At 32.8% G+C, this 27,416-nt stretch overlaps 1 protein-coding gene and 1 long non-coding RNA gene across 2 annotated transcripts; one reads left to right on the forward strand and one right to left on the reverse strand.

Moving 5' to 3' along the window:
* Window positions 1-4,472: 4,472 nt before the first annotated feature.
* On the reverse strand, window positions 4,473-5,621 carry LOC108482289 (uncharacterized). The gene is made up of 2 exons (XR_001870858.2): window positions 5,194-5,621; window positions 4,473-4,764 (listed from the first exon to the last, which is right to left on the reverse strand). It is a non-coding gene; the product is annotated as an uncharacterized LOC108482289 (long non-coding RNA).
* Window positions 5,622-12,242: 6,621 nt separating this feature from the next.
* LOC108481369 (uncharacterized) lies at window positions 12,243-13,547 on the forward strand. Its single transcript, XM_017784511.1, has one exon. It carries the CDS (start codon window positions 12,243-12,245, stop codon window positions 13,545-13,547), a length of 1,305 nt encoding a protein of 434 aa, XP_017640000.1.
* The last annotated feature ends 13,869 nt before the right edge of the window (window positions 13,548-27,416 follow it).

A 27,416-nucleotide genomic window follows, 5' to 3' on the forward strand; every position in this document is an offset into this window, starting at 1 on the left:
CTTGTGAAATTTTGTTCTTTCTTTGTGTGATGCAAAGACTGTTTTTAGAGTTTTGAGTGATTTGATTCTTGTTTTCCTTTAAAGTTTGTTACTTTCAAGTCTTTCGGAGTTGCAGAGTTTTCAACCTTTACAGATCAATTACTCAATGTTTCTGAGGGTCCTTCTCTTAGGAGTTTTTTAGGGAAAATTCGTCAAAGTATTGGCATTTTTTTGGACCAAGTCTTCCAAAGAATTCATAGAGCAATATATATATATATATATATATATATATATATTTATATTACATCTTATCTAAAGATCCTAGGTTTTTGCATATTTTCAGGGGTTTCTTTTCAAAACATTAGACTTAAAAGCATGCACAATTCTATCTTTTTTTTTTTTATTTTGCAAAATTTTTACAATGTTTCTCAGTGTAAGGGTAGAAAGGTTTCTTATAAAGATTCAAGAGAATAATCACAGATCAAATGTAAGATAAGAAGTACAAAATCTAAAATTCAAAATTCGGTTTGATATTGAGGAGACCAATAATAAATTGGAGAATAAGAGATAAGGTATCAAATTTTCGCAAACCAATTGAATTTCAGATTCTGAATGTCAATATTGTGATGAAAAAGGTCATCTAAGATATGATTGTCAGGGCTTATTATGAAGAGAGATTTTTGAGGGAGCTTTGGTCTAACTTTCCACTTATAGATTTTAGGATCATGTAAATTAATTACGTAGTGAAAAAGAAAATTGCAGCAATGGTGATAGTGGACTTGTAAATGGTGATGAATTAGGCAGTTGTACACTAGAGTCTAATTTTGAAGAGTCGTACACACCATTATACCCCTTAAATTGTATCTTGATTCGATGAAAATTTAAACTTGTGAGGGGTTTTAGGTAAGTAGTTTTCTTCTTATAAAAAGACTGAGTGTAAAAAGGTTGCAAGAGATAAAAGTCATATTCATATTCTACACTTGGTGAGAGAAGACACGTATAAAATAAAATTCGAGAGTTGTGCTCAAGGAGAAGAAAAACATGAAAAGAAACAAATAAGCCAATTCCAAAGAGAGGATAGCTGATCTTTTCACTAATCATAATTTGAATTTTTTTAGTGGTGCTTATCTGTTTCAGGTGTTAGGAGAACAATCATACCATTCCCTACATAATTTTCAGACTCTAGGATGAATCCTTTTCGAAGAGGAGGTGAATGATACGAACTCAGAAAGGGTAAATTCATTTGAGTTCAAGTTTGGAACACTGACCAACTTGCAATGAATTTTTGGATTAAATTATTTTTTTTATGGATCATAAAATGATATATTATTTAAAATTTTAAGATGTTTATTTATTCATTTAATTATAGTTTGATTATATACATTTGTAAAATTGAATATTTAATTGGTTTTAAAAGTTATTAATTTCTTGTTTATTCATTAAATAAAGTTCAATTATAGATAAAATCGTCGAAGGCTTGAATTTTATATTATTTTATTAGAAGTTTATATTTCTTACTTTTATCGATAAGTGCCTATATAAATAAAGTTTAGTCACCAAATTAGAAAGATTGTCATTGTAGGGAGTTTGTCCAATTATTGGTGTTTTTAATCACAAATTGCTTAAGGATTCCAAACCATACATTATCTATCTCCTTTTTCTTTTCAAGTTATCCCAATATCTAGGGGTATTTTGCATCACTAAGAGAAAACTTTGTTTAATTAGACTTCCAATCACCAGTCTTAGGTATAACGGAAGGCTGATGCCGATAACATTGCCGAACAAACCATCAAGGCAACTAGAGATGCCTTGATGCAAAAAAGCTCTTTTTTAGGCCCTCAAATGCCAAGCAGTGGATAGAAAGAAGGTCAATGTTAAGTGCAAACAAAATTCGAAAGGCTAAAAGTTTATCGAGATTCGAATCTCTAAAATCAATGTCATTAACAACTATATAACAGGCTAATTTTATCCGGCCTAATAAATAAAACAAAACAAAAATAATAAATCAAGGTCAATTTACAAAATAGATTGGCCCAAACATAAAAGAGCCCAATAACCCAACCCATTTGCTAAACTTATACCCAATAACTTGAAGCCCAATAACCCATAACCTAAACTCTTTTCAGAAAACTAAAAAAAACCTAGCCTCTAGCGTCGCTACCTCACAGGCACGCCACCCGAGGCCCCTCGCCTAGAGATTTGCCTTTTCTGCCGCCATTTCACCAAAATGGCAATGGCATGCTTCTCCCAACGTTGTTGAGCCTCCACCACCGCTTGCAAAAAAAGAAAATACAAGGACAGTAGTGCAACACGCAAAAAAAAAAAAGCAGAAAAGAAAAAGAAAAATAATAGTCTAATGTAAGACGTTCAACTATAAAAGCCATAAACAACATGTAATCTTTTTACAGACAAGTAATCAAAATATAAAATCCCAAATACAAAAAAGGTGATTCTTTTTTGATTTATTTTTATATTTTGAAACATATAGAGTAAATAAAAAAAAAAAGGAGTTCTTTTTTTACCTGTTTCGATCGTCGGTAAGACTCATCTTCGGCTCGAGAAGCCTTCGAGTCCCTCTAGGGCTTTGTTGAGGGCCTCATCGGAGGGGGAGAAATCGAAAGGTTTCTTGACCTTCGGTCTGATTTTACCAAGTTTTTTTCACGATTTTAACCCTAAAATGAGATTCTTAAAAAAGGATAAAAAAGGAGGTTTTGAAAATTTTTGATAACCAGAGACGGCGATCGCTGTTGCCGATGATCGGTGGCGGCGGTAGAGCTACGACGGCCCCCATAGCTAGCCTAAGGAAAATTTCAAAGGAAAAAAAAAGGGAGAAAAGAGATTTTTTTTTTTAAAAAAACAAAGGGGAAATGAATTTTTTTGAAAAAAATTAACTTAAATAGGCTTGGTAAAATGATGTTGTTTCATACAGGCCCTAAACGCCCCAAAGCGACGTCGTTTTGAAGGCAATCCGATGACCCAATCCGGATCCCCTAGGATCTGCATGCGTGGGAAAGGTCTAATTGTCGGCCTAGTCCTTCCGCCTTTGAGCCTTTTGCAATATGGTCCTAATTTCGTTTTTTCTTTTTCTTTTTTAGATTATACCATTTAATTTTTGTTAGCTTTCAATTTTGTCCTTAGTTTGCTGACCCTATGGGAATGACGCGTATCCCAGAGCTTGGAATAATTATCCATTTAGTCCTTGTTTATTTTCATGTTTTTATTTTAGGCCGTTATTTATTTGTTTGTTTAATTTTTATATAATTTATGCTTTTAATATCATTTTAATTTCAATTCAATCCTTCGCTTATTTTACCCTTTATGAACTTTTTTTATTTTATTTATTTTATTTCTTTACATTTTTTAAATATTTAAAATTTATGTTATTTATATTCCATTTTCTATGTACTTTTTTTTATATATTTCATCATCATTATTATTATTACTTTTATTATTTATACTTTGATGATGGTCATGACGCGATTGTCACCATTATCACTATCAATTGATGCATTTTATTATCATCATAGTTACATTATTATTATTATTATTCGCTTGCATGGCTTTTTTATTTTGCCATTTTATTTGTTTTTCGATTATTTATCTATTTATTATTCTAATATCATGATATTTTACCCATCACTATTTTGTTTTATTTTTGTTAGTTACCATGCGGTCATGTTAAGATATATTTATTCATTTTTATACTATGTCTAGATAAATCAAATGTATATCATTTTTAGAAAAAATTATCTTCGCTTATTTAACGTATAGAAAATACTTAAAACCGAGACAATATTCATTATTTTTTAGAATTCGAGGAGTTGTGCTCCTAACTTAAGGAGTATGACATCTTCCTAAAACCAAAATAATCGAACATCCTATTTAAAATAATGAAAGACAAGATTTAGGTAGTGATCGAATGACGATTATTTTAGTTTTTGAGAATTCAAAGTATCGTGTCCTCACTCACGGGGCATGTCTTTCTTCTCGATTAACTTGAAATAAAGCCTTTTCCATTTAATTTAATTTAGTTAAGTCATATCTTACTAACATCACACAAAAAGGGATCGTATCCTAAATTTTCTTCGAATTTTCAATTTTTAATCAACTAAGTACCAATTTTGAACGTTATAAAGGTGCTAATCCTTCCTTATATGTAATCAACTCCCGAACCCACATTCTTGGATTACGTAGGCTAAAAAAATTATCTTTTTAGTGAATCTAATCTTTTATAAAAATAGTTAAATTTTGAGGTGACCGGATTACACTTAATAAAAAAAATTGGTAACGACTCATTTTTCTTTTTTGTTTTAAAAAATAAAATTCGATTTCTAAAAAAGTTTTGACAAACTACAAAGAGAATCTCAATCAACGAATAGTCACAAGAAATGGGATCTCAAGAAACTTCCCCCAATTACTTCTCGAGCATAGTGGCATCAAAGAAAGCCTTAATCATATAATATATAAACTAAATTACACTTTTTGCAATAATATTTGTAGTTAACCCATTTTGCCCGGGCCCATTTAATTTATTTACAAATAAATAAACCCAAATAAATAAATAAAGTCCAAGACTAAATAGTCCAAAAAGTCCATTTACAATTTTCAAAATACTAAAATAAACCCACAACCCTAGAATCAATCCCAATAAGCCTTAAAACCCGAGGCCCAATACACCCAAAATTATCTCAGCAGCACTAGAAGCTTCTGGAACGTGCCAGAATAGGCCAGAGAATTGGGACTCCCACGAGTGGCTCCACGCGCGGCCTCCTTCACATTCCTCCTCTGTACGGCCGAATTTGCACAGGAATATACCAGAAGAATTACTAACAGAATACAACCAATAATGTAATTTTTATTTTTATTTTTTATTCCAAAAATTAGGCTATAAGAAGCCATTGATTTCGTCCCTGTAATTTTACACGCACAATATACGCATGCACATTAGATATTCAAAAAATCTAGCCTAAAGTTTGAAAGGTGAATCCCAGATTTATTCTTTATTTTCTTTGATTGATTCGCAAATTTAGCACGAATATATGAGGATGAACTCAGGTCGACACCGATGAAAGCCCTGATGTCACATATAGATACGGGTGAGGGTCGACCGATGTTAGGTTCGTTTTTTTAATTTTTGTTTTTTTAAAAAAAAAATGAAATTAGTTCAAAGATTCTGTAAAAAAAAAAAAGAAAAAAAAGGAAAGAGTAGTCTACCGATTTTATATGGGCGCGCATTGAATTTGATCGATGTTGGTCCATCGCCGTTTACCAAGCAAAATGGGGTATTCGGCAAACACTAAGAACCCTAGCAAATTTAATTTTAGGGCTGCTGTTTTTTTGTTCAAATGGATGGGCGGTTGAAAAAAAGAAAGGAAAAAGGGTTTAAAATGGTCTGTAAAGCAAAACGGCGTCGTCCATTACCATGAAGATCCGCGCGTTGGCCCAAATAAGCAAATTGGATCTGCGCCACTTTGTTTAAAAGGGGAAATTGCGCGCTGGATCCTTCCATCCGCTCAAAGACTCCAATGGCGCTGTATTGGCCAACTTTGGTTTCTTTTAATTTGGCTGTGCAATTTGTGTGCCTTTTCACTTTGGTCCGCGGTTGAGGGTAGTATTGTGAGCACGGGATATTTTCAATATCAGTCCCTATATATTTACGCGTGTTGTGCATTGATCCATTTTATGGTTACTTTATTTGCGAATTATCCTTCTTATCTTGTTGCAGTTTTAATTGGGTCTTATATTTGTACAATCAGTTAATTTAAAATACATTTAATATGTGAATGCCTTAATCCATGTTAATAATTCTGTTTGTTACATTTGTACAATTATTTTTAGATCGTTCTTTTGACATTATGTATCCTATTTCTTTAAATGTTTTATATATATTTGTATATTAATCATTCGCTTTAAGTTTTTCTATAATAACTATTATTTTGCATGTTATAAAATTTTTTTATTACATTTTTTTAATACCTCATTAATAAGAGTTGTCAATATATTTATATACATAAATTATTTAAAATATTTCTTGACTTATGTCTCATTTACATGTTTTTATGTACATATAATACTGTTTTGAAAATCATCTTTGTATTTATAAAATTGTTATTTTAAAATGTGTCTCCATATCATGTTATCCTAGTACGTTATTTAGTATTTATTTTTAAGTAAAATGGTATGTATATAATTTTCTAATTTCACATGTATTTATTTTTATACGTATATTTTTAAAAATCTATCATGTGTGTTATATTTTGCCATGTATTATTATTTCTTCATATTTAGTATATTATTTAAGTTATTATTAAACATATATTTAGTACTTATATTCAATTTGCATCCATTATTAAAGCTATGATATTCTTATACATATAGTTTTTAATAAACTTGTATATAATTGTGTTTTAAATTTATTATGTATATAATCTATAATAAAATTAAGTTAATTTTATAATCCAAATTTTAATTCCATGTTATTTTAAATATACAATTATTTCTAAAGTGTCTTCACATGTATAACACATATTAAATTATTTTTATTGTGGTACATGTTATTATCCTCATTTAACTTCATGTAAATATTTTTCTATGTATATATCCTATTTTAGAGTTATTTATGTGTATAATATATTTCTTTTGAGAACCATATTTTAAATCGTACCACTTATTTATTGTATACACTCTCATATTATCCTTATGTATTATTTTATATATATATATATATATATATATATTTTGTTACCTATATAACTTATATATTTACTTTGTTTCTCTCATACATTATTAATTTCATTTTTTTACAAATAATTATACCCAATTTTACTTGTATATATATGTTTCATAAATTTATTATGTATATTATTTTATATAATGTATTGTCATATTTAAAAATTATTTAAGTTATCATATGAATTATCAATTTTGAATGAATTTGTGTTTTAAATATTTCATACATAATTTGATTTGAACTTTATATTTTATAATAACTATTTCAATAAACATGTATCCCAAGTTTTTATGCAAATTTGTCAACTTATATATATTATATGATCATTAATTCATCATTATATTGAAAATGTCTTATATTGATTTCTAATTCCATTTTGTTTCATACATATTTTTGTGCATCATTTTATTTTGTGTCATGTTAATTATCGTGTATATTATTTTTGTATTAATTATTCACTATCCATGCTTAAAGAATTTTTGGTTACATTATACTATAATTGTTAGATGTATTAAGTGAGGTTTATTGTACTTTATGTATATTATTTCATATTCATAAACCCTTTTATATATATATATATATATATATATATATATATTTTTGTTTCAATGCATTAAGTATTTTTATCTATTTTAAAACAAATAAACGTATTTTTGAGCAAATTTCCAATTTTCTGTCATTCAAAAATTCTAAAATAAGGCAATATCTAATATTTGGGGATTTCAGAAAATCGTGCTCAATCGTACTGGATATGATTTTTCGGTGAACTAAATATTTGGATAACCTTTTATAATTTAGTGTACGAGTTTTCAAAAGTCAAAATTCAATCGTATTCTTAAAGGTATAAAGGATCGTATTCAATCGTGCTGGGTATGATGCCGCATATCTTTGAAACGAGAGAATTTTAACCGCTAATTTAATTATTCAAACATTTTAAAAAGGATCATACTTTGAAAAATCTTTTCTTTAAGGAACTTTTTGGTATAAGGATAGCAGCAAATCAATTTGGTACCGATTTTTGGGTGTAATGAGGGTGCTAATCTTTCCTCATGCATAACCGACTCCCGAACTCATTTTTTTTACATGAACCAAATTTATTTTTAATGGAATAAAACGTTTTAGTAGGTGGCCCAATCATACCTAAATCAAGAGATTGGTGGTGACTCCACATTTTTTGTTTTCCAAAAGTCGATCCCCATTATTTTTCAAAATAAAAAGGGTTTCGACAATATTGTTAAGGGAATGCCAATTCTTTTGGGAAAAGTCTATAAAGTGTTGTTCATCAAGAGCTGCAAATTCTTCAGTGGGTTAATATTGTCTTTGGTGGTAGGGAGGGTTGTCTCTTGAAGAGGCTTGGGCTTACTGGTCAAGTGCCTAAGAAAGTGACCATGTGCGATTTTTTTTTTTGGTACAATGGAGATTCAAACTCAAGTTATTCTTGTACAACTTAGAATTTTAAACCATGTCTATTTTAAACCCATGTCGTATAGCAGCACTATATGCTATAAGGTATGAACTCAAATTTCACCAAGCCCACTGTTGAGGCCCAATTTTGGCCCGAGTACAAACCAAGCTCCAACCCCAATTAAACCAAATCAACCCACCCCAAAAATAAAGAAATTAAAACAACCCAAAACCCAATTACAAAATCAGACCCCATCCCAAATAAATTAAGCCAAAAATTAAGACCCAAACTTAAACCAAGGTGTTTTTTTCTTTATTCTTTCTTTTTTCCCTTTTCGAATCTACTCATATATGTACTTATATATTTTCTTTTTTTTTTAAAAAAAATAATACATATATATATACATAAATATAGCAAGAAAATAAAAAAAATCTTCCCTTTTTCGAATTTTCAGCCATCGTGCACGGTGGCCGGCGATGGCGACGGTCAGCCGGAGCTCCCACCGGCAATCAGGCTGAGGAGGAGAGTGAGAGAGAGGATGGAGATTTTTTTGGTTTTTTTTTTTGAGAAGTTTGCTAAAAATGAAAAAAAAATCAGATTTTTTTTAACTTAAATAATGGAACCAAAACGACGCCGTTTTGGCTTAGTGTTTATGGGCATTAAACGACGTCGTTTTGGTGTGTAACGGGTCGACTCGACCCGGCATATGAGGATCCGGGTGTTTTTGTTTAAAAAGGGTTTTTACCCTTTTGGTCCTTCTGCATTTTCGCCGCTATTCAATTTAGTCCTGTCATTTGATTTTTATTTTTAATTTGACCCCTTTATTTTATTTTCTGCGCAATTGGATCCCTCGATTGTCTAAAGGGAATGGGGCGTTCAGAATTTTGGAGATATTTTCCCATTTAATCCCCTTTCATTTTCGCGCATCTTGTTTTAGTCCCTAATTCTGTTTTAATTATTTATTTATTTACAGATGGTCCTTTTTATTCTATTTTGATTTCAATTTAACCCTTCATTGTCAATATTATCATGTTATTAATTTAACATTTAGTATTTTTCACATTTATTATTCATTCTTTTCCTTTCCTTTTCGTTTCTTCATGTAATATTTTTCTAATATACTTTTATTATTATTACCTATTATGGTTTATTTTATTGCTTATTTATTTATTTCTTTATACACACATTTTGCATGTTTCGAATTTCATATTATTATTATTATTATTATTATTATTATTATTATTATTATTATTATTATTATTATTGTTATAATTATTATTCCTGATTTTATTATTATTAATGTATTATTGTTATTCTTCATATTATTATTATTATTATTATTTTATCTATTATTATTTATTACCAAAACTACTACTACTACTACTACTATTATTATTATTATTATTATTATTATTATTATTATTATTATTATTATTATTATTACCACCTTATTTTATCACTATTACTGTCACCATCATATTTTTTATTTTATTATTATTACTAATTTTTTTATCATTATTACTATAGTATTATTATTACTATTATATTTTCATCTACATAGATTTTCTTGTTACTTACCTATTTAGATTTCGTCTATTTATATTTTCAATATTATTGTATTTTAAGCATTATATCTATATATTATTATTTTACTATTGTTATATTTTTCATATTATGATCATCACCATTATTATTATCTTTTAAATAGTTTCACATAATCTTTATTTACCACTAGTTTCTTTATTTTCAAATACTTTTAGCTTATTTATTATTTCTCTCTTATTTTAGCTCATCTGTTTTATTTTATTTTTGCTTTTATCGCTATCATTCACATTCGCCCCTATGTTCCTTCTGTTATGCCTGTCAATACCGAAATTTATATTCGTTTATGCATTCATTATCTTATTATTACAAACTTATGTTGTGTTAACATTTACCCGACAAAAATAATTCTTTCATAAAAGTAATATTCCATATTTGGAAATTTGAGAAAATCGTGCCCTAACTTACTGGGTTTCGATTTTTCTCATTTAACCTAAATAATGGAATATTCTTTTAAATCGCAATACGAGTTTTTAATAAAACGCTTATTCTCGAAAATACGAGGTGTTGTGCCCTAACTTACTGGATATGACATCTTGTTACCTCGGGATAAGATTTTTTACAAATAAAGGCACTATTCGGTATTTTGAAGTTCGAGAAATCGTGCCCTAACTTACTGGGTTTCGACTTTTCTCGTTCACCTTAAATAATCGAACATCCTTTTAAAAAAGAGGTAAAAATACATGAATTTTAAATAAAGGCAAGCTCACTTTCAAAGTTCGAGATATTGTGTCCTAACTTACTGGACGCGACATTTTATTACTTCGAGACGAGAAGGCTTTTAACATTCGAGCGTTTTTACAAAAAGAGGGATCGTATTTTAAATTCTTTCAAGTTTTCAAATTTTCAACACAAAGGCATTAATCAATCAACTAGATACCAATTTTGGGCGTTACGAGGGTGCTAATCCTTCCTCGTGCGTAACCGATTCCCGAACCCATTTTTCTGAATTTCATGAACCAAAATCGTTGTTTAAATAAATCAAATTATTTATTAAGAACAACCACTTTTACGAGGTGACCCGATCACACCTCATCAAAAAGGATTGGTGGCAAATCCCGTTCTTTCTTTTTTATTTTCCAAAGTCGATCCCATTTTTAAAAAAATGGTTTCGACAGCTTGACGGCTCTACTGGGGACCCAAATAAGAGAGTCAAGCCACAAGTTGATTAACTTTTGTCTTTTTGTCGAAAACTGAAAATTTGGTCTTGATATACGATCCTTTCATTGCATTTCATCCATTTAGTGTTACGATCTTCGCCATTTTATTCATATATTCTTTATTTGCTTCGAGCTTTTTTGTATATCCCTGCACATTGCATTGCATGACCGCGTGGTTACACCCTTTAAGTGGGAGTGAGAAACTATTCCTTCGTGAGGTCTTCACCTCCGTGTAGGATAGTGGATCGCTTTCGGGATACATCTGTACCTATGTCTTCGTGAGATTTTCATCTCCGTGTAGCCATAGGGAAATGTATTTCCCTGAACTGAACTCTGTCTATATGAGCCTATAATGGGTGAGGATTGAGGAATCTGCTGGTTCAGATACCTTTACTCTAGAACCGAACCCCATATAGCGAGCCTTAAGAACCCACCCTAGGTAGAACCACTCCGAACCCCTAGTGGTCACCCGGATAGGTACTTTCTTTTTTTTATTTCTCCAGTGCTAACATGTTCTCTTTTGTTTTGATTGCATTGCATTTTTATCATAGAAAAGAGGTGTTGAATCACATTCGATTGCTAAATAGAAAAGCTTGTCATAGAAAATGGATTTCTTGATAAAGTGGATTATAATATGGTTGTCCGAATATGGTCCAAGTAAACAACAAGAGAAGGTTGATAGTCCATGAAGGAATACACGACTTTGTTTTATTGCCTGAGGATTCAAGCCAACAAAGATTATTCGAGAGCTGCCATGTCTTAAAGAAGCTAACGAGCATCGCGGGGATAAGTGAACAACAGGCCGCAGTCCAGATCGAGCGGAAAGGAGATAATGGAGATATCTTTTAGAAAATCTGTAAGATTCGACCATAACATCTGGATATGAAAAGGACCAGTGTCTTCGCTTGGAAAATGAGGGCAAGGCCACATATGTAATCCGTTTTATGTAAAGAAATTTATTTTTTAGAAAAGTTGTTCTAACGGAATTGAATTCAGAATCAACGCATTTCTTTCTTTTTGCATTCATCCCTTGCATTTGTATTGCATTTCATCACATGCATTAGATTTTCACAAAAAAAAGGGACCCTAATTAGGTAAAATTATTTCAGTTAACGTGGGAACCGACAAAATTCAAATGACTAGGCATCTTTACGGTACACGGAAAAAGATAAAAGATATGGATCAAAGATTGGAAAGACTTGAACAACTTCAAAGAGAGACGCAAGACCCGTTACAAATGCAAATGCAAGAGCAACTGGCGAAGATCCAGCAAGATATAAGGGACCAAGTGCTAAAGTCCCAAAGAGATATGATGAATCAGTTGTCCTAATTGCTGACTAAGGGGCTAGAAAAAGGAAAAAGCTCCATGATCAATGCTGAGGAGGATAATGAGGAGCCTTTGTACCCTTCGAGTTTCCCCCCGACAAATGCTCCAACAAATCCGCAAGGTGCACCTATTATCAGAACCCAGCAATATCAAACCGGTACCTCGGCACTAGTGGATTACCTGATAGGCTTAGGCTCCAATCCGGGGGGCAATCCAACTAATCCTATTGTTCCCGATCTGGATGAAATAGAAAAAGTAAAGAGGGAATTGCCAAAGCAACTCGAGGATCGGTATAGATGGTTGGAAGAAAAATTTAAAGTAATGGAAAATGTTGACTACTACTATGGGATTGACGCCAAGGATCTGAGTTTGGTCCCTGATCTAGTACTCCCGCCAAAATTTAAGACTCCAGAGTTTGAAAAATACAATGGGACTAGTTGTCCTGAAGCTCACATTAAAATATTCTGTCGACGGATGACAGGTTATGTTAATAACGACCAATTATTAATTCATTGCTTCCAAGACAGTCTGATCGGGTCAGCAGCTAAATGGTACAATCAATTAAGTCATGCTAAAATCAATTCATGGAAAGACTTAGCACAGACTTTTATGAAGCAATATGGCCACGTGACTGACATGGCGCTCGACAGAATTATACTGCAGAATATGGAAAAGAAGCAAAGTGAGAGCTTCAGGAAATATGCCCAAAGATGGAGAAAGGTGGCGACACAAGTCCAGCCACCTCTTCTAGAGAAAGAAACTACGATGCTTTTCGTCAACACTCTGAAAGTCCCGTTCATTACCCATATGTTGGGAAGCGCTACCCTGAGCTTTTTAGATATAGTAATGTCTGGCGAGATGATTGAAAATGCAATCAGAAGTGGGAAGATAGACGCAGGAGAAAGCGCCAAGAGGTCAACCCCAAAAAGAAATAAAAAGGAAGTGAATAATATGAGCAAAGGGTATTCCAAATTGGTCAACATAGGCCAGCCGAGGACTGTAACCACTAGTTATCAAGGCTCTTCAAGACAGGAATCTAACTCGAGGCCGAATACAGAAAGGCTTCGATTTACACCCATCCTAATGTCATATAAGGAGTTGTATCAGAATCTCTTTGATGTACATGTGGTGTCTCCGTTCTACTCGGAACCCGTGCAACCTCCATTCCCAAAATGGTATAATGAGAATGCTCAATGTGAGTACCACGCGAGAATAACGGGACACTCAATCGAAAACTGCACTAAATTTAAAAAGTTGGTCGAAAGGTTCATTGAAATGGGAGTTGTGAAGTTTGACGATTCCTCAGAACCAAATCGCTCTAACAATGCAGTAAATGCGATTTGAAAGTGCAGGCAAAAGAGTTGCAATGCCTTGAGCAAGTCAAAAGCCTGGAAGGAATATCGAGGAATCTAAATGATATATCCGAAGAGGGAGCCGAGGAATAAAAGTCTCCAAACCTTTGCATACTTGGAAGTGTTTGAACAATGGGACTGTAGAAGAGATCTGTAACGGCCTAATTTTCAGTGGTGTCGGAAATGGTGATTTGAGATCACTAAATCCGACAAATAAGATTGAACAAGATAGTAATTTAATATTTATGAGTCAAGTAAGAATTTAGAAGAATTTGTGAAATGGTGAAATTAGTGAATTAAAAGAATTTATTAGGTCAAACGGGTCAAAAACGAGGTATCGAGACCTCGAATTTGAAAATCAAGCTATAAAATATTTTTATAAATATTTATGAAGTTTCATTTAGCTAGTATTAAAGTTTGGTTGAGAAATTTTAACGATTAGGTAGTCAATTAAATAAAAGGACTAAATTGTAATAAAAATAAATTTTGCTAAAAGGATTAAATAGCTCAAGTGTTAAAAGAAGGAAGATTTAAAGGAAATTAAGCCTAAAAGTGAATAGGCTGGACGGCAAAGGCAAGAAAATCAAGAGAAAAATAAGGAAATAAGGGCAAAATTGGAAATTTTACAACTTTAACATATAAAATAAGAATAAAATTGAAGAATCTAGAGATCTCTTCATATTTCATCAGCCAAAACGCCATAGAAGGTCTGGAGAAAGCTGGTTTTTCATATTTTACATCATATCAAGAAAACGAATTGAATCGTGGAAAGGAAAAAATTCAAGAATAGTCCCTGAATTTCTACGACTTTTGCAAATTAGTCCAGGTAAGTTCATATGGCAAAGTTCAATGTTTTGATATGAAAATCTTATGATTGTTAAAGTATTTTATTGTTGATGAATACTATCAATTTGCATTAACTAATAAATAATGTATAACTAAAAGTACAAATTAGTAGGAACAATGGATTTGAGTGCTTCTATTCTGTGACCCTGATGAATTGACGAAAAATATGTGATAAGTGCGCCCGTTTAAGACCATAGCTGGGCTATGACATCGGTGCAATGTGATAATGTGACTTCAGATAAGACCATAGTGGGCTATGGCATCGGTATAATGTGATAATGTGATTCCAGTATAAGACCATGTTTGGGATATGGCTTCGGATGATATGTGAACCGTAAGACCATGGCAAGGCTATGGCTTCGTGTGTGATGCGTAATAATGTGAAAGTCCATAGTTTACTATGGCAATGTGATAATGAAGCACTCAATTCCCTTATTGTTCCCTAATTTGACAATGAAATAAATGAGAAATGGGCCTAAGGGAGTTAAATTGTGAGTAGCCATATGGAAATTATTCCAATGAGTTATTAATGAAATTGTGATTTGGAGGATTAAATAGTTAGACTAATAGATATATGATTGTGTACAATATTTGATATGATTTGTGTTTTTATGCCTATGAGCTTACTAAGCTTCAATAAGCTTACTTGTGTGTGTTTGATAATTTCTTTTGTAGATTGAATTAAAGAGAAGTTGGTAGATCGGATCAACACAACAGGACACACTATTCAGATCAATTCTGGTAGTTTTTGTTTTATGTTTAAAGATTTATATGGCATGTATAGAGTTTGAATGAATTGAAGTAAAGATGTTATAAACTAGTTAACAATATTTGTACTAAAACAATTTTTGGTAAGTAGCAGTAGTTTAACTTTGAAAATTCACCATAAATTGTGGAAATTGAGTTAAGGGCTAAGAAAAAAATGAGATTAAATCCTAATGAGTCTAGTTTCATATAGAGGAAACGGTGCATGCAATTGGATTTTATGTTATGAGATATTTAAATTGTGGTGAGACAGAGTCTGAATGACTTTGAGTTCCCCTGTTCTGATTTTAGAAAATCATTAAAAATTGAAAAAAATAATTATGAGTCATACTGTATATGTATGGATTCCTCATTGGGTCTATTTTTAAGATAAACAAACGGAATGGTTATTTGAATTTTTTACAGAGAGAAATTTGGTTCGTAGTGCACAGGGGTCAAAGTAGCCAAACCCTAAAATAGGGGAGGATTTAAATAATAAACTGTACTAATTGGATCGACCAAAAATTATATAAAAAAATTTGTAAGTATATATATGAGTATAAATTCGGGGAAAATTTACGGATTTAGATTTCGAGTTTTTTAACTCGAGATATGAATTATTTAGCAACTATGACGCAGTTGGACAGCTTGTCTGAAAAGTATGATATAAATTATCTAAATTTGGTTAAGTGCTCAAATAAGTTTAGTAGTGCCTTGTGCTCGACTCCCAAACGGTCTCGGGTAAGGGCGTTACATTTATTGGTATCGAGCTTGGTTTAGCCGATTCTCGAAATATGTATGATGTGAAAAGTGTCTAGAATTACATGCCATATAAATCGTGATAGTGTGTCGTGTATGATCCGATCTAATCCTTGTTTTTATTATAGATTATCTTCAATTAGAAAAGATGTCGATAGACCGAACAAACCGAGCAAGAAGAAGTTAATAGCAGAGTACAAACCTCGAATAAGGAACAAGTAGTGAAGTCTCGATTTCATTAATGCGAGAACAAGAACTCAAAATATGATTTATGGATTCATGAATCGGTGGTATAATGAGAATGTGCGAGAAAGAAATCGACTCGCAACCTCCTCCCCTATCTCAACATCTCAGTACCCCTTGTTGCTCCTCCACCTCCCCAACAACCTGAATCTGCAAACGTTCTCCATTTGAAAAGCTCGAAAACATGGGCTCAAGAATTTGGGGAAGAATAGATGATGACCCGTTAAAGTTTAATATTGGTTACAAAGTATAATGAGGGTTTTAAGCAAATGGCATGCTCACCAGATGATTACTTAATATGTGCCGTGTCATTATTGAAAGAAGAAGCTTATAACGGTGGGAAACAATAGAAGTCATTGTAAAATTTACCGAGAAGATCATTTGGGAATTTTTTAAAATGAATTTAAGAAGAAATATGTCGGTAGAAGATATCTGGATAAGAAGAAAAGAGAATTTCTCGACTTACGACAGGGAAACAAGTCAGTGGCTGAATATGAAAGAGAATTTGTTTATATGAGCAAATATGCTCGAGATATAGTACCCACTGAAGAAGAAATGTGTATCAGATTTGAAGAAGGGCTTAATGATGAGATCAAAATGATGATAGGGGGCATTGAGATACGAGAATTTGTTGTTCTATCAGATCGTGCTCAGAAGCTTGAAGAAGTATATAATAAAAAGATGCAACGAGATAGAAGAAGTAAAGAATCTTTCAAAAGAAGTGCATCTAAGTCATTTTCGACTTTACTAGTGAAGAAATCTAAAGAGGAATTCAGTCGAGCCACTTCAAGACTGGAAAGATCAGAAAAAGTAGGCCAAGACAACTGATTACAAAGCATCCGACAGACCATTGTTAGTGTGGGTAGTGTACAAAATACCCAAAGGCCTAAGTGTCAACATTGTGGAAGAAGTCACCCCGGTGAATGTAGAAGTAAGTTAGGGGCTTGTTATAAATGTGGGGCCACTGATCACTTTATTCGTGATTGTCCCCAATTACAAGTAGAAGAAGTGGAACAGAGGGAGAAACATAAAATTCTTCCTAAAAAAGGAAGACGTTCTCAGAGCAGTGCTACAGGGGCTACTCGTTCGGGTATGAAAGATACTTCTAGCCGATCAGAAGTTAGGGCTCCTGCTCGTACTTATGCCATTCGAGCAAGAGAAGAAGCAACAGCTCCAGATGTAATTGCTGGTACTTTCTATCTTTATGATGTTCCTGTGTATGCTTTAATAGACCCTGGGTCTACTCATTCATATATTTGCACTATGTTAGCATCTGAAAAGAATTTATTTGTTGAGCCTACTGATTATGATGTACAAGTTACAAATCCGTTAGGTCAAAGTGTGATAGTTAATTTAATATGTCATAACTGTTCACTGAAAGTTAAGGGCTATGATTTCCCTGCTGATTTGATGCTGCTACCCTTTCGTGAATTTGATATTATCTTGGGCATGGACTGGTTAATGAAACATGACGCGGTAGTGAATTGTCGAGAAAAACGAATTAGCTTGAAATGTCAAACAGGAGATATTATTTTGGTTGAGTCTGGAAATTTGGATGACATGGTTAGAATGATTTCCTTTATGTCTACTCAGAAATTGTTGCGTAAAGAAAATGAGGCTTATTTAGCCTATATTCTTGATACTCGAAGTTCTAAATCAAAGTTAGAGCAACTATCTGTTGTAAATGAATTCATGGATGTATTTCCTGAAGAATTACGAGGTTTACCACCGATAGAGAAGTTGAGTTCGTGATAGATGTGCTTCCGGAATGACTCCCATATCGGTGACACCGTATAGAATGGCTCCAGCAGAATTAAGAGAGTTAAAAGCCCGGTTGCAAGAACTGTTAGACAAAGGGTTTATCGGACGAGTATGTCACCATGGGGTGCACTGTCTTATTTGTGAAAAAGAAGGATGGCTCATTGAGGTCGTGCATAGATCACAAAAATTGAATAAGGTAACAATTAAAATAAATATCCTTTGCCTCGTATTGATGATTTATTCGATCAGCTTAAGGATGCTACAAGAGTTTTCAAAAATAGATCTCGATCTGGGTATTATCGCTAAAGGTAAAGGAATATGATGTACCGAAAAAGCTTTTAGAACTCGGTATGGTCATTATGAGTTCTTAGTTATGCCATTCGGTTTGACAAATGCTCCTGCTGCTTTTATGGATTTAATGAATTGAATTTTCCAATCTTACCTGGATAGATTTGTGGTTGTGTTTATTGATGATATACTGATCTATTCAAAGACAGAATCCGAGCATGCTCAACACTTGAGAATTGTACTACAGATATTAAGGGAAAAACAGTTATATGCAAAATTTAGTAAATGTGAATTTTGGCTTCATGAAGTGGGATTCTTGGGTCACATTATGTCGATTGATGGTATACTGGTAGATCCGAGTAAGGTGTCGGGTGATTAATTGGAAAACTCCAAAGAATGTTACTAAGTACGAAGTTTCCTTGGATTAGCTAGTTACTATTGTCAATTTGTGAAAGATTTTTCACTGATTGCTTCACCGATAACTAAATTATTACAGAAGAATGTTGAGTTTGTATGGTCGATGAGTGCTAACGAAGTTTTGATCAATTAAAGAAAATGTTGATGAGGCTCCGTGTTAACTCACTGAATCGTGTGCCATATGTAGTATATAGTGATGCGTCTCTGAATGGTTTAGGTTGTGTATTGATGCAGTTAGGAAAAGTTGTAGCATATACTTCTCGACAGTTGAAACCACATGAGAGGAACTACCCTACACATGATCTTGAATTAGCGCCATAGTATTTGCTTTAAAAATTTGGAGACACTACCTATATGGAGAGAAATGTTATGTGTATACTGCACCATAAAAGTTTGAAATATTTAATGTCGCAGAAAGAGCTAAATTTGAGACAGAGGCGATGGTTAGAGTCATTGAAAGATTACGATCTTATCATTGATTATCATCCGGTAAGGCAAATGTAGTGGCGTATGCACTTAGTCGAAATCATCATTATTTGATCTTCTAGCGTTAAATGCTCATTTGTCCATTAATGAAAATGGTTACAGATTAGTGAATTAAAGACAAAACCAGATTCTTACAACAAATTCGGAATTGCAAGATGAAGATCCGAAGTTGGTGTTGAAACGACAAATGGTTCGGGATAATTTGAACTTAGATTACTCTATTGATAATAGTGGTATGTTATACCATCGTAATAGAATTTGTGTCCCGAATAATCTAGAATTGAAGAAGGATATCTTATCGAGGCTCATAGTAGTATGTACTTGATTCATCCGGTAGTAATGAAGATGTATTGTGATTTGAAAAAATGTATTGGTGGCTCGGTATGAAACGGAAATTTGTGAATTTGTGGCAAAATGTTTAATCATCAACAGTAAAAGTGAACATCAAGTGCCTACTGGGTTTGTTACAACCCGTAATGATTCCGAATGGAAGTGGGAACATGTGACGATGGATTTTGTATCTGGATTGCCGGTGACTTCAAGAAAAAGATTCGATTTGGGTGATAGTAGATGATTAACTAAATCGGCGCATTTTTTCCTACGAACGGATTTTCACTTGATAAATTAGCGGAATTATATGTGTCGAAATTGTGAGATTACATGGGTGCCGACATCAATTATTTCGATCGAGATCCGAGGTTTACTTGAGATTTTGGAATAAACTACAGAAGCTTTAGGTACTAAGTTAAAATTTAGTACGACTTTTCACCCTCGAATGGATGGACAATCGAGCGAGTGATTGATTTTGGAAGATATGTTAAGGTGTCAGTATACTCGAGTTCAATGGCGGTACCGAAAGGTACTTACCTTTAGTGAATTTGCTTATAATAATAGTTATCAAGCTAGTATCAAAATAGCACCGCTTGAAGCTCAGTATGGAAGGAAGTGCGAACCCGTTGTATTGGTCGAATTAAGTGAATCGAAATTAGTGGAGTGGATTTAATTCGGGAAATTGAAGAGAAAGTTCAGATTATTCGAGAAAGTTTGAAAGCTGCTTCCGATCGTCAAAAGTCGTATGCAGATCTGAAAAGAAGAAATATAGAGTTCAATGTGGGTGATCGTGTGTTCTTTAAAGTTTCTCCGTGGAAGAAAGTTTTACGGTTTGGTAGAAAAGGAAAGCTTAGTCCACGATTTATCGGACCATACGAAATCATTGAGAGGATCGGTCCGGTAGCTTATAGATTGGCCTTGCCTCCAGAACTTGAGAAGATCCATAATGTATTTCATGTATCTATGTTGAGACGATATAGATTAGACCCTTCACATGTGATTCCTCATACTGAGATAGAGCTACAATCAGATATGACTTATTCGGAGGAACCAGTGAAAATATTAGCTCGGGAAGTTAAAGAACTACGGAATAAACGAGTACCGTTAGTAAAAGTGTTATGGCATCGACATGGATTGGAGGAGGCAACCTGGGAAACGGAAGAATCTATGAGATCACAATATCCGCATTTATTTTCAGGTACGAAATTTCGAGGACGAAATTTCCTAAGGGGGGTAGAGTTGTAACAGCCTAATTTTCAGTGGTGTCGGAAATGGTGATTTGAGATAACTAAATCCGACAAATAAGATTGAACAAGATAGTAATTTAATATTTATGAGTCAAGTAAGAATTTAAAAGAATTTGTGAAATGGTGAAATGGTGAAATTAGTGAATTAAAAGAATTTATTAGGTCAAACGGGTCAAAAACGAGGTATCGAGACCTCAAATTTGAAAATCAAGCTATAAAATATTTTTATAAATATTTATGAAGTTTCATTTAGCTAGTATTAAAGTTTGGTTGAGAAATTTTAACGATTAGGTAGTCAATTAAATAAAAAGGACTAAATTGTAATAAAAATAAATTTTGCTAAAAGGATTAAATAGCTCAAGTGTTAAAAGAAGGAAGATTTAAAGGGAAATTAAGCCTAAAAGTGAATAGGCTGGACGGCAAAGGCAAGAAAATTAGCAGAAAAATAAGGGAAATAAGGGCAAAATTGGAAATTTTACAACTTTAACATATAAAATAAGAATAAAATTGAAGAATCTAGAGATCTCTTCATATTTTATCAGCCAAAACGCCATAGAAGGTCTGGAGAAAGCTGGTTTTTCATATTTTACATCATATCAAGAAAACGAACTGAATCGTGGAAAGGAAAAAATTCAAGAATAGTCCCTGAATTTCTACGACTTTTGCAAATTAGTCCAGGTAAGTTCATATGGCAAAGTTCAATGTTTTGATATGAAAATCTTATTATTGTTAAAGTATTTTATTGTTGATGAATACTATCAATTTGCATTAACTAATAAATAATGTGTAACTAAAAGTACAAATTAGTAGGAACAATGGATTTGAGTGCTTCTATTCTGTGACCCTGATGAATTGACGAAAAATATGTGATAAGTGCGCCCATTTAAGACTATAGCTGGGCTATGGCATCGGTACAATGTGATAATGTGACTCCGTATAAGACCATAGCTGGGCTATGGCATCGGTATAATGTGATAATGTGATTCCGTATAAGACCATGTCTGGGATATGGCTTCGGTATGATATGTGAACCGTGTAAGACCATGGCAAGGCTATGGCTTCGGTGTGTGATGCGTAACAATGTGAAAGTCCATAGTTTACTATGGCAATGTGATAATGAAGCACTCAATTCCCTTATTGTTCCCTAATTTGACAATGAAGTAAATGAGAAATGGGCCTAAGGGAGTTAAATTGTGAGTAGCCATATGGAAATTATTCCAATGAGTTATTAATGAAATTGTGATTTGGAGGATGAAATAGTTAGACTAATAGATATATGATTGTGTACAATATTTGATATGATTTGTGTTTTTATGCCTATGAGCTTACTAAGCTTCAATAAGCTTACTTGTGTGTGTTTAATAATTTCTTTTGTAGATTGAATTAAAGAGAAGTTGGTAGATCGGATCAACACAACAGGACACACTATTCAGATCAATTCTGGTAGTTTTTGTTTTATGTTTAAAGATTTATATGGCATGTATAGAGTTTGAATGAATTGAAGTAAAGATGTTATAAACTAGTTAACAATATTTGTACTAAAACAGTTTTTGGTAAGTAGCAGTAGTTTGACTTTGAAAATTCACCATAAATTGTGGAAATTGAGTTAAGGGCTGAGAAAAAAATGAGATTAAAGCCTAATGAGTCTAGTTTCATATAGAGGAAACGGTGCATGCAATTGGATTTTATGTTATGAGATATTTAAATTGTGGTGAGACAGAGTGAGAATGACTTCGAGTTCCCCTGTTCTGATTTTAGAAAATCATTAAAAATTGAAAAAAAATAATTATGAGTCATACTGTATATGTATGGATTCCTCATTGGGTCTATTTTTAAGATAAATAAACGGCATGGTTATTTGAATTTTTTACAGAGAGAAATTTGGTTCCTAGTGCACAGGGGTCAAAGTAGCCAAACCCTGAAATAGGGGAGGATTTAACTAATAAACTGTACTAATTGGACCAACCAAAAATTATATAAAAAAATTGGTAAGTAGATATATGAGTATAAATTTGGGGAAAATTTACGGATTTGGATGTCGAGTTTTATAACTCGAGATATGAATTATTTAGCAACTATGACGCAGTTGGACAGCTTGTCTGAAAAGTATGATATAAATTATCTGAATTTGGTTAAGTGCTCAAATAAGTTTAGTAGTGCCTTGTGCTCGACTCCGGCAACGGTCTTGGGTAAGTGGCGTTACAAGATCCCTGTATTTTTATAGCTAATCTAGAGTAATATTCAAAACACGCTTGTTGCTTTAAGCCTAGAAGCAATAAGAATCCTTTTGTGAAATAGGCTGGTGTTCAAAATCTTTATTTCAATAATATGCATTTTTGTTTGAGCAAATATTCTTTTATTTCCATTTATAGATTCTTTTGTCCTTTGAACTCTCTTTCAAATATCCTTTTCTTCATTCATGATCATACCATACAAATAATCATCATTGGAATCATTTATTTTTTGGAATCTTTCTTCGTACCTACAATAGGTACTCAGATATCAATGATATGAGCGACGCTGCTACTAACCCAGAATCTTCTTTTGAGAAAGACATGTGTCTAGAAGGATCTCAAGAATTTGAAGGTAACAAAGATTGTAACATGTCTCCTGATTTGTCAAGGATGGTAGAACAAGATGAAAAACAGATCCTACTCTACAAAGGGACAGTGGCATTGCGAGCCTAGAAAAGAAGTGAAGATCAAAGCTTAGCTCACCACAAAGACAAAGCGAGACATCATTGAGTTATTCCCAATTTAAAGATGTTTTCGCATGATTGAATCAAGATATGCCTAAGTTACTAAGACGTGATGATGCTATGAGGTGTTAAAAAAAAACATGATAATGGTTTTTCGATGGCCAGGCTAATCATGAGGTTCTGGTATTGCTGGTCCACCATGGAAGGGGATTGCATCAGTTATACCATAAATGCTGGATTGAGGAAGACAAGACTTATGTGCCTCCTCCATTTCTTTCACAGATTTTTTTTTTCATATATGTGGGGCATGGATGTTAAGGGATTGATCTCGTCAAAAGTTTTAGGCCAACACCGATTCATCCTTGTGGTCGTCGGTTACTTCACTAAGAGGGTGAAAGTAGTTTCATATGCCAATATTACAAGGTCGATAGTATTCAAATTCAAATTCAAAAAAAAAAAACACACAAAAAAAAGAAGAAAACAAAAAAATAAACAAAAACAAAAACAAAAAAGTAAAAAAAAAATCGTGCAAGATAACCGAGACTTATAAAGATTAGCATAAAGAAGTGACTTTTTTACCCTCTATCCTTATCGAACGTTGGCCTGGACCTTAGCCGGGGCAACACATTGCTCTTTGGTTTATGGGATAGAATCGGTTTTGTTGTAGGCCAATTTTGGCCCGTTTACAAAATATCCAGGCCCATTAAACCATTTAACCCATCCTCAAACCCAAAACCTAAAATTAACCTAGCCCAACATCCAAGCCCAATTCCAAAACCCTAGACTCCCACTTGCCTCTTCCCACTCTCCCATGCTGTCTGCCACCAAAGACCATTCCCACTCTCCCATGCCGTCGCCACCAGACCACTCCCACTCTCCCATGCTTTGTCTGCCAAGACCATCACACACCCCATTGTCCATGCCCATGCCCCGCAAACAAGCAAAACAGAATCAAGAATAGAGAATAATAATAAAGTATGTAAAAATTAGGCTATATAAAGCCACCCAAACAACAAAAAAGGGGAAAAGGGAAAAAAGTTTGTATCAAGAACACAAAAAAGGAAAGCTCGAAGGTGAACTTCAATTTTTCTCTCATTATCTCAATCTTTCTGCTTATCTTTGCTTTGTTTTATTTTTTTCTTTAACTTACTTTAAAACGAAAAAGAATCAAGGAAGAAAAGAGTATTACCGGATCTACCACGTGGCCGCTCCCCTTTCCGTTCGGCACGGTGAATCGCCGGTGATGATGGGTGTTGAAACCTTAACTGAAGAAAGGAGGAAGAGATAAAGAGGGAAGCAAAAAAAAAATCCAAAAAAATTCCAGACCAAAAAAAATTTCCGAAAAAATTTCCAGCAAAAAAAACAAAAAAAACAATAGAACGACCCAAAACAAATTCAAATTAGAGATTGAAGAAACAAAAAATCTAAGGTGATTTTTTATATTTTATTTTAATCCGATTTTAAGTTTTTAACCTATATATATTAAAACATAAAATATAAATAAAATAAAATAAAAACGAAAAAAAAGATTTTTTTTACCTTTCCTAAGAATCAGTAATTTGGTTTGGCCCGGCACGACAAGCCTCCGGTGACCGGTCGCCTGACCGGATTTCCTTCCCCTCCCTCTCTCTCTTCTCTCTTCCCTCTCTTCCTTTTTTTTCTTTCCTCCTCCAAATGATTTTTTGGGTTATTTTTGGCCTTATATAGCCCTCCAAACGCACGCTGCTTTGGGGTTGTCATTTAACCCCAAACGACGTCGTTTTGACTTGGACCGTTCGACCCGACCCGACCCGCCTAGGATCCGCGTGTTTTTTTGAAGGAAGGGCAAATTGCGCTTTTAGCCCTTCCGCTTTTTATTACTTTACAATTAAGTCATTTTTTGTTTTTTTAATTTGGCCCCAGAATTTGTCGCGATTGTCAATTTAGTCCACAATGATGTGCTGCATTTTATGGGAAGGAATATTTGCTGTTTTGGTCCCCTGATGTTTCCGCGTGTGTTTAATATAGTCCTTTCCTTTTATTTTTATTTCAATTTTGCCCCAAATATTTTGTTTTTAGCTCAACTTAATCCTTTTTAGTTATTTTACTATTTAAATCAATTATTTTAGTATTATTATTATTATATTTTATTCACTTATGTAGTGTGTTAATATTTTTATCATTTCTAATATGTATATATATATATATAAATATTATGTGTATAATATATATATATTATGTATATATGCCATTAGTTATATATTTCTTATGTATATATTCTTAAATACTATTATATACATATATATATATATATATATGTATATTTTAAATTCCATATTGTGTATATATTATTATTACAAATTATTACTATTGCTAGTATTATTATAACTATTATTATATTAGTGTATATTTTATATACATATGTATATATATATATATATATATTTGTACATATCATTATTTTATATTATTGTTGTAAATTTTTATGTATATATTTTTATGTACGCTTCCCAATATTTTCTTTTATTGTAGATATTATTATTATTATTATTACATACTTTTATTATATATATATACATATATATGTATTTTTATGTACATATTATTATTTTATATTATTATTACCAAATATATCATTTTTCCTATTTTATTATTAGTACATGACTTGTTTCTATTTTGTAAATATCATTATTATTGTTATTTTAATATTCTAGTATTCCATGTTAATATTTTTCATTAATGATATCATTTTTTTTTTTATGTTCTTTATCTATTTTAATTTCTCACTTTAGGAATATTTTTCTCATGTTTTAATTAATTTCAAAAATAAGGCAATGTACCGATTTAATATTAAGCTATCGATTTCATCGCTATGTTGGGCGTAAATTAAATCGGCTTGTGAAACGGGACACCCTTTCTAAAAAAAATTGAAAACTAAAATTCTTATTTTTCAATCGGATCACGATTAAATATTATATTGAACTCGTATTTTTGAAAATCAAGTCAATACATGTTTATGAGATACCAATTTTGGGCGCCGTGAGGGTGCTAATACCTTCCTCACAGAATCGACTCCGAACCCCAATTTTTCTCGAACTTTCACGTAGACCTAAATTTGGCCTTCTTTTTGTTTTAAAATAATTTTATTAGGTGTCCGATCACACCTATAAAAGGATCGGTGGCGACTCCCTTTGTTAATAAAATCGGAAGTTGGTTTTCAAATGTTTAATAAATCACCATAATTAGCGACCAAGCGTAAAATTTTTTTTCGTCGCAACAACTGGCGACTCCACTGGGGACGCGTTTTTGAGAGTCAAGTCGAGTTAAGCATGTGTTGTTAAAATTTTCAAATTTCCTTGTTCAAAGTAAATATTTGGTCGTGATCCGAAAATCTCGTTTTCAAAATTCCTGCATTTGTATCTCTTCTAACTTGCTTATTTGTTTGTTTTTCAGTTTTCAACTTTTATGGTTTTGGTTTAGTTCCTTTAAGTAAAACACAAAGGTTTATGAGTTTTTCTCCCACACACCGTGCACTTGCATTTTGCATAACATAAAGCTCTCTACCCGGGCTCTGTCCGTTTAAGTGAAAGTAAACGCTATGCCTTCGTGAGTTAACTCGTCCCTCCGCATGGCTAGTGAATACTTTGGGTTACATATGACTTATGCTTTCGTGAGTTAACTTGTCCCTCCGCATAAGCATAAGTAATTGTAATCCCTCGAATTGAACTCGTGAGCCTGTGATGGGTTATGACCGAGGCTTCGTGCTAATCTTAGTAGATGATAGTACGAGCAATTTGAGTACCTGTCTAGAACCGAGACCGTATATAATGAACCATACGAGCTATCCAATTAGAGCCATGACGAACCTCTCGTCCGCTTATAGTCACCAAAATAAGTACACGGGAAAATGCCTTTACCTTTCAAGAGAATTGATTGGGTAGTTTAATTTGTTTTTCAAATTATAATTGTTGTGTTTACTAACCGAGTTTGTTTGTTTTTATTTTTTATTTTCATCATGCATCGTAGGCATCATATTAGGAAGGTGTTGATTAAAGGTTGGTTG

The sequence above is a fragment of the Gossypium arboreum genome, chromosome 3 (genome assembly GCF_025698485.1).
Source record: "Gossypium arboreum isolate Shixiya-1 chromosome 3, ASM2569848v2, whole genome shotgun sequence".
Lineage (NCBI taxonomy): Eukaryota > Viridiplantae > Streptophyta > Magnoliopsida > Malvales > Malvaceae > Gossypium > Gossypium arboreum.

Excerpts from the sequence above, each read along its gene's own strand:
- LOC108481369 (XM_017784511.1), top strand. The coding sequence starts at position 12,243 with ATGATCAATGCTGAGGAGGATAATGAGGAGCCTTTGTACCCTTCGAGT.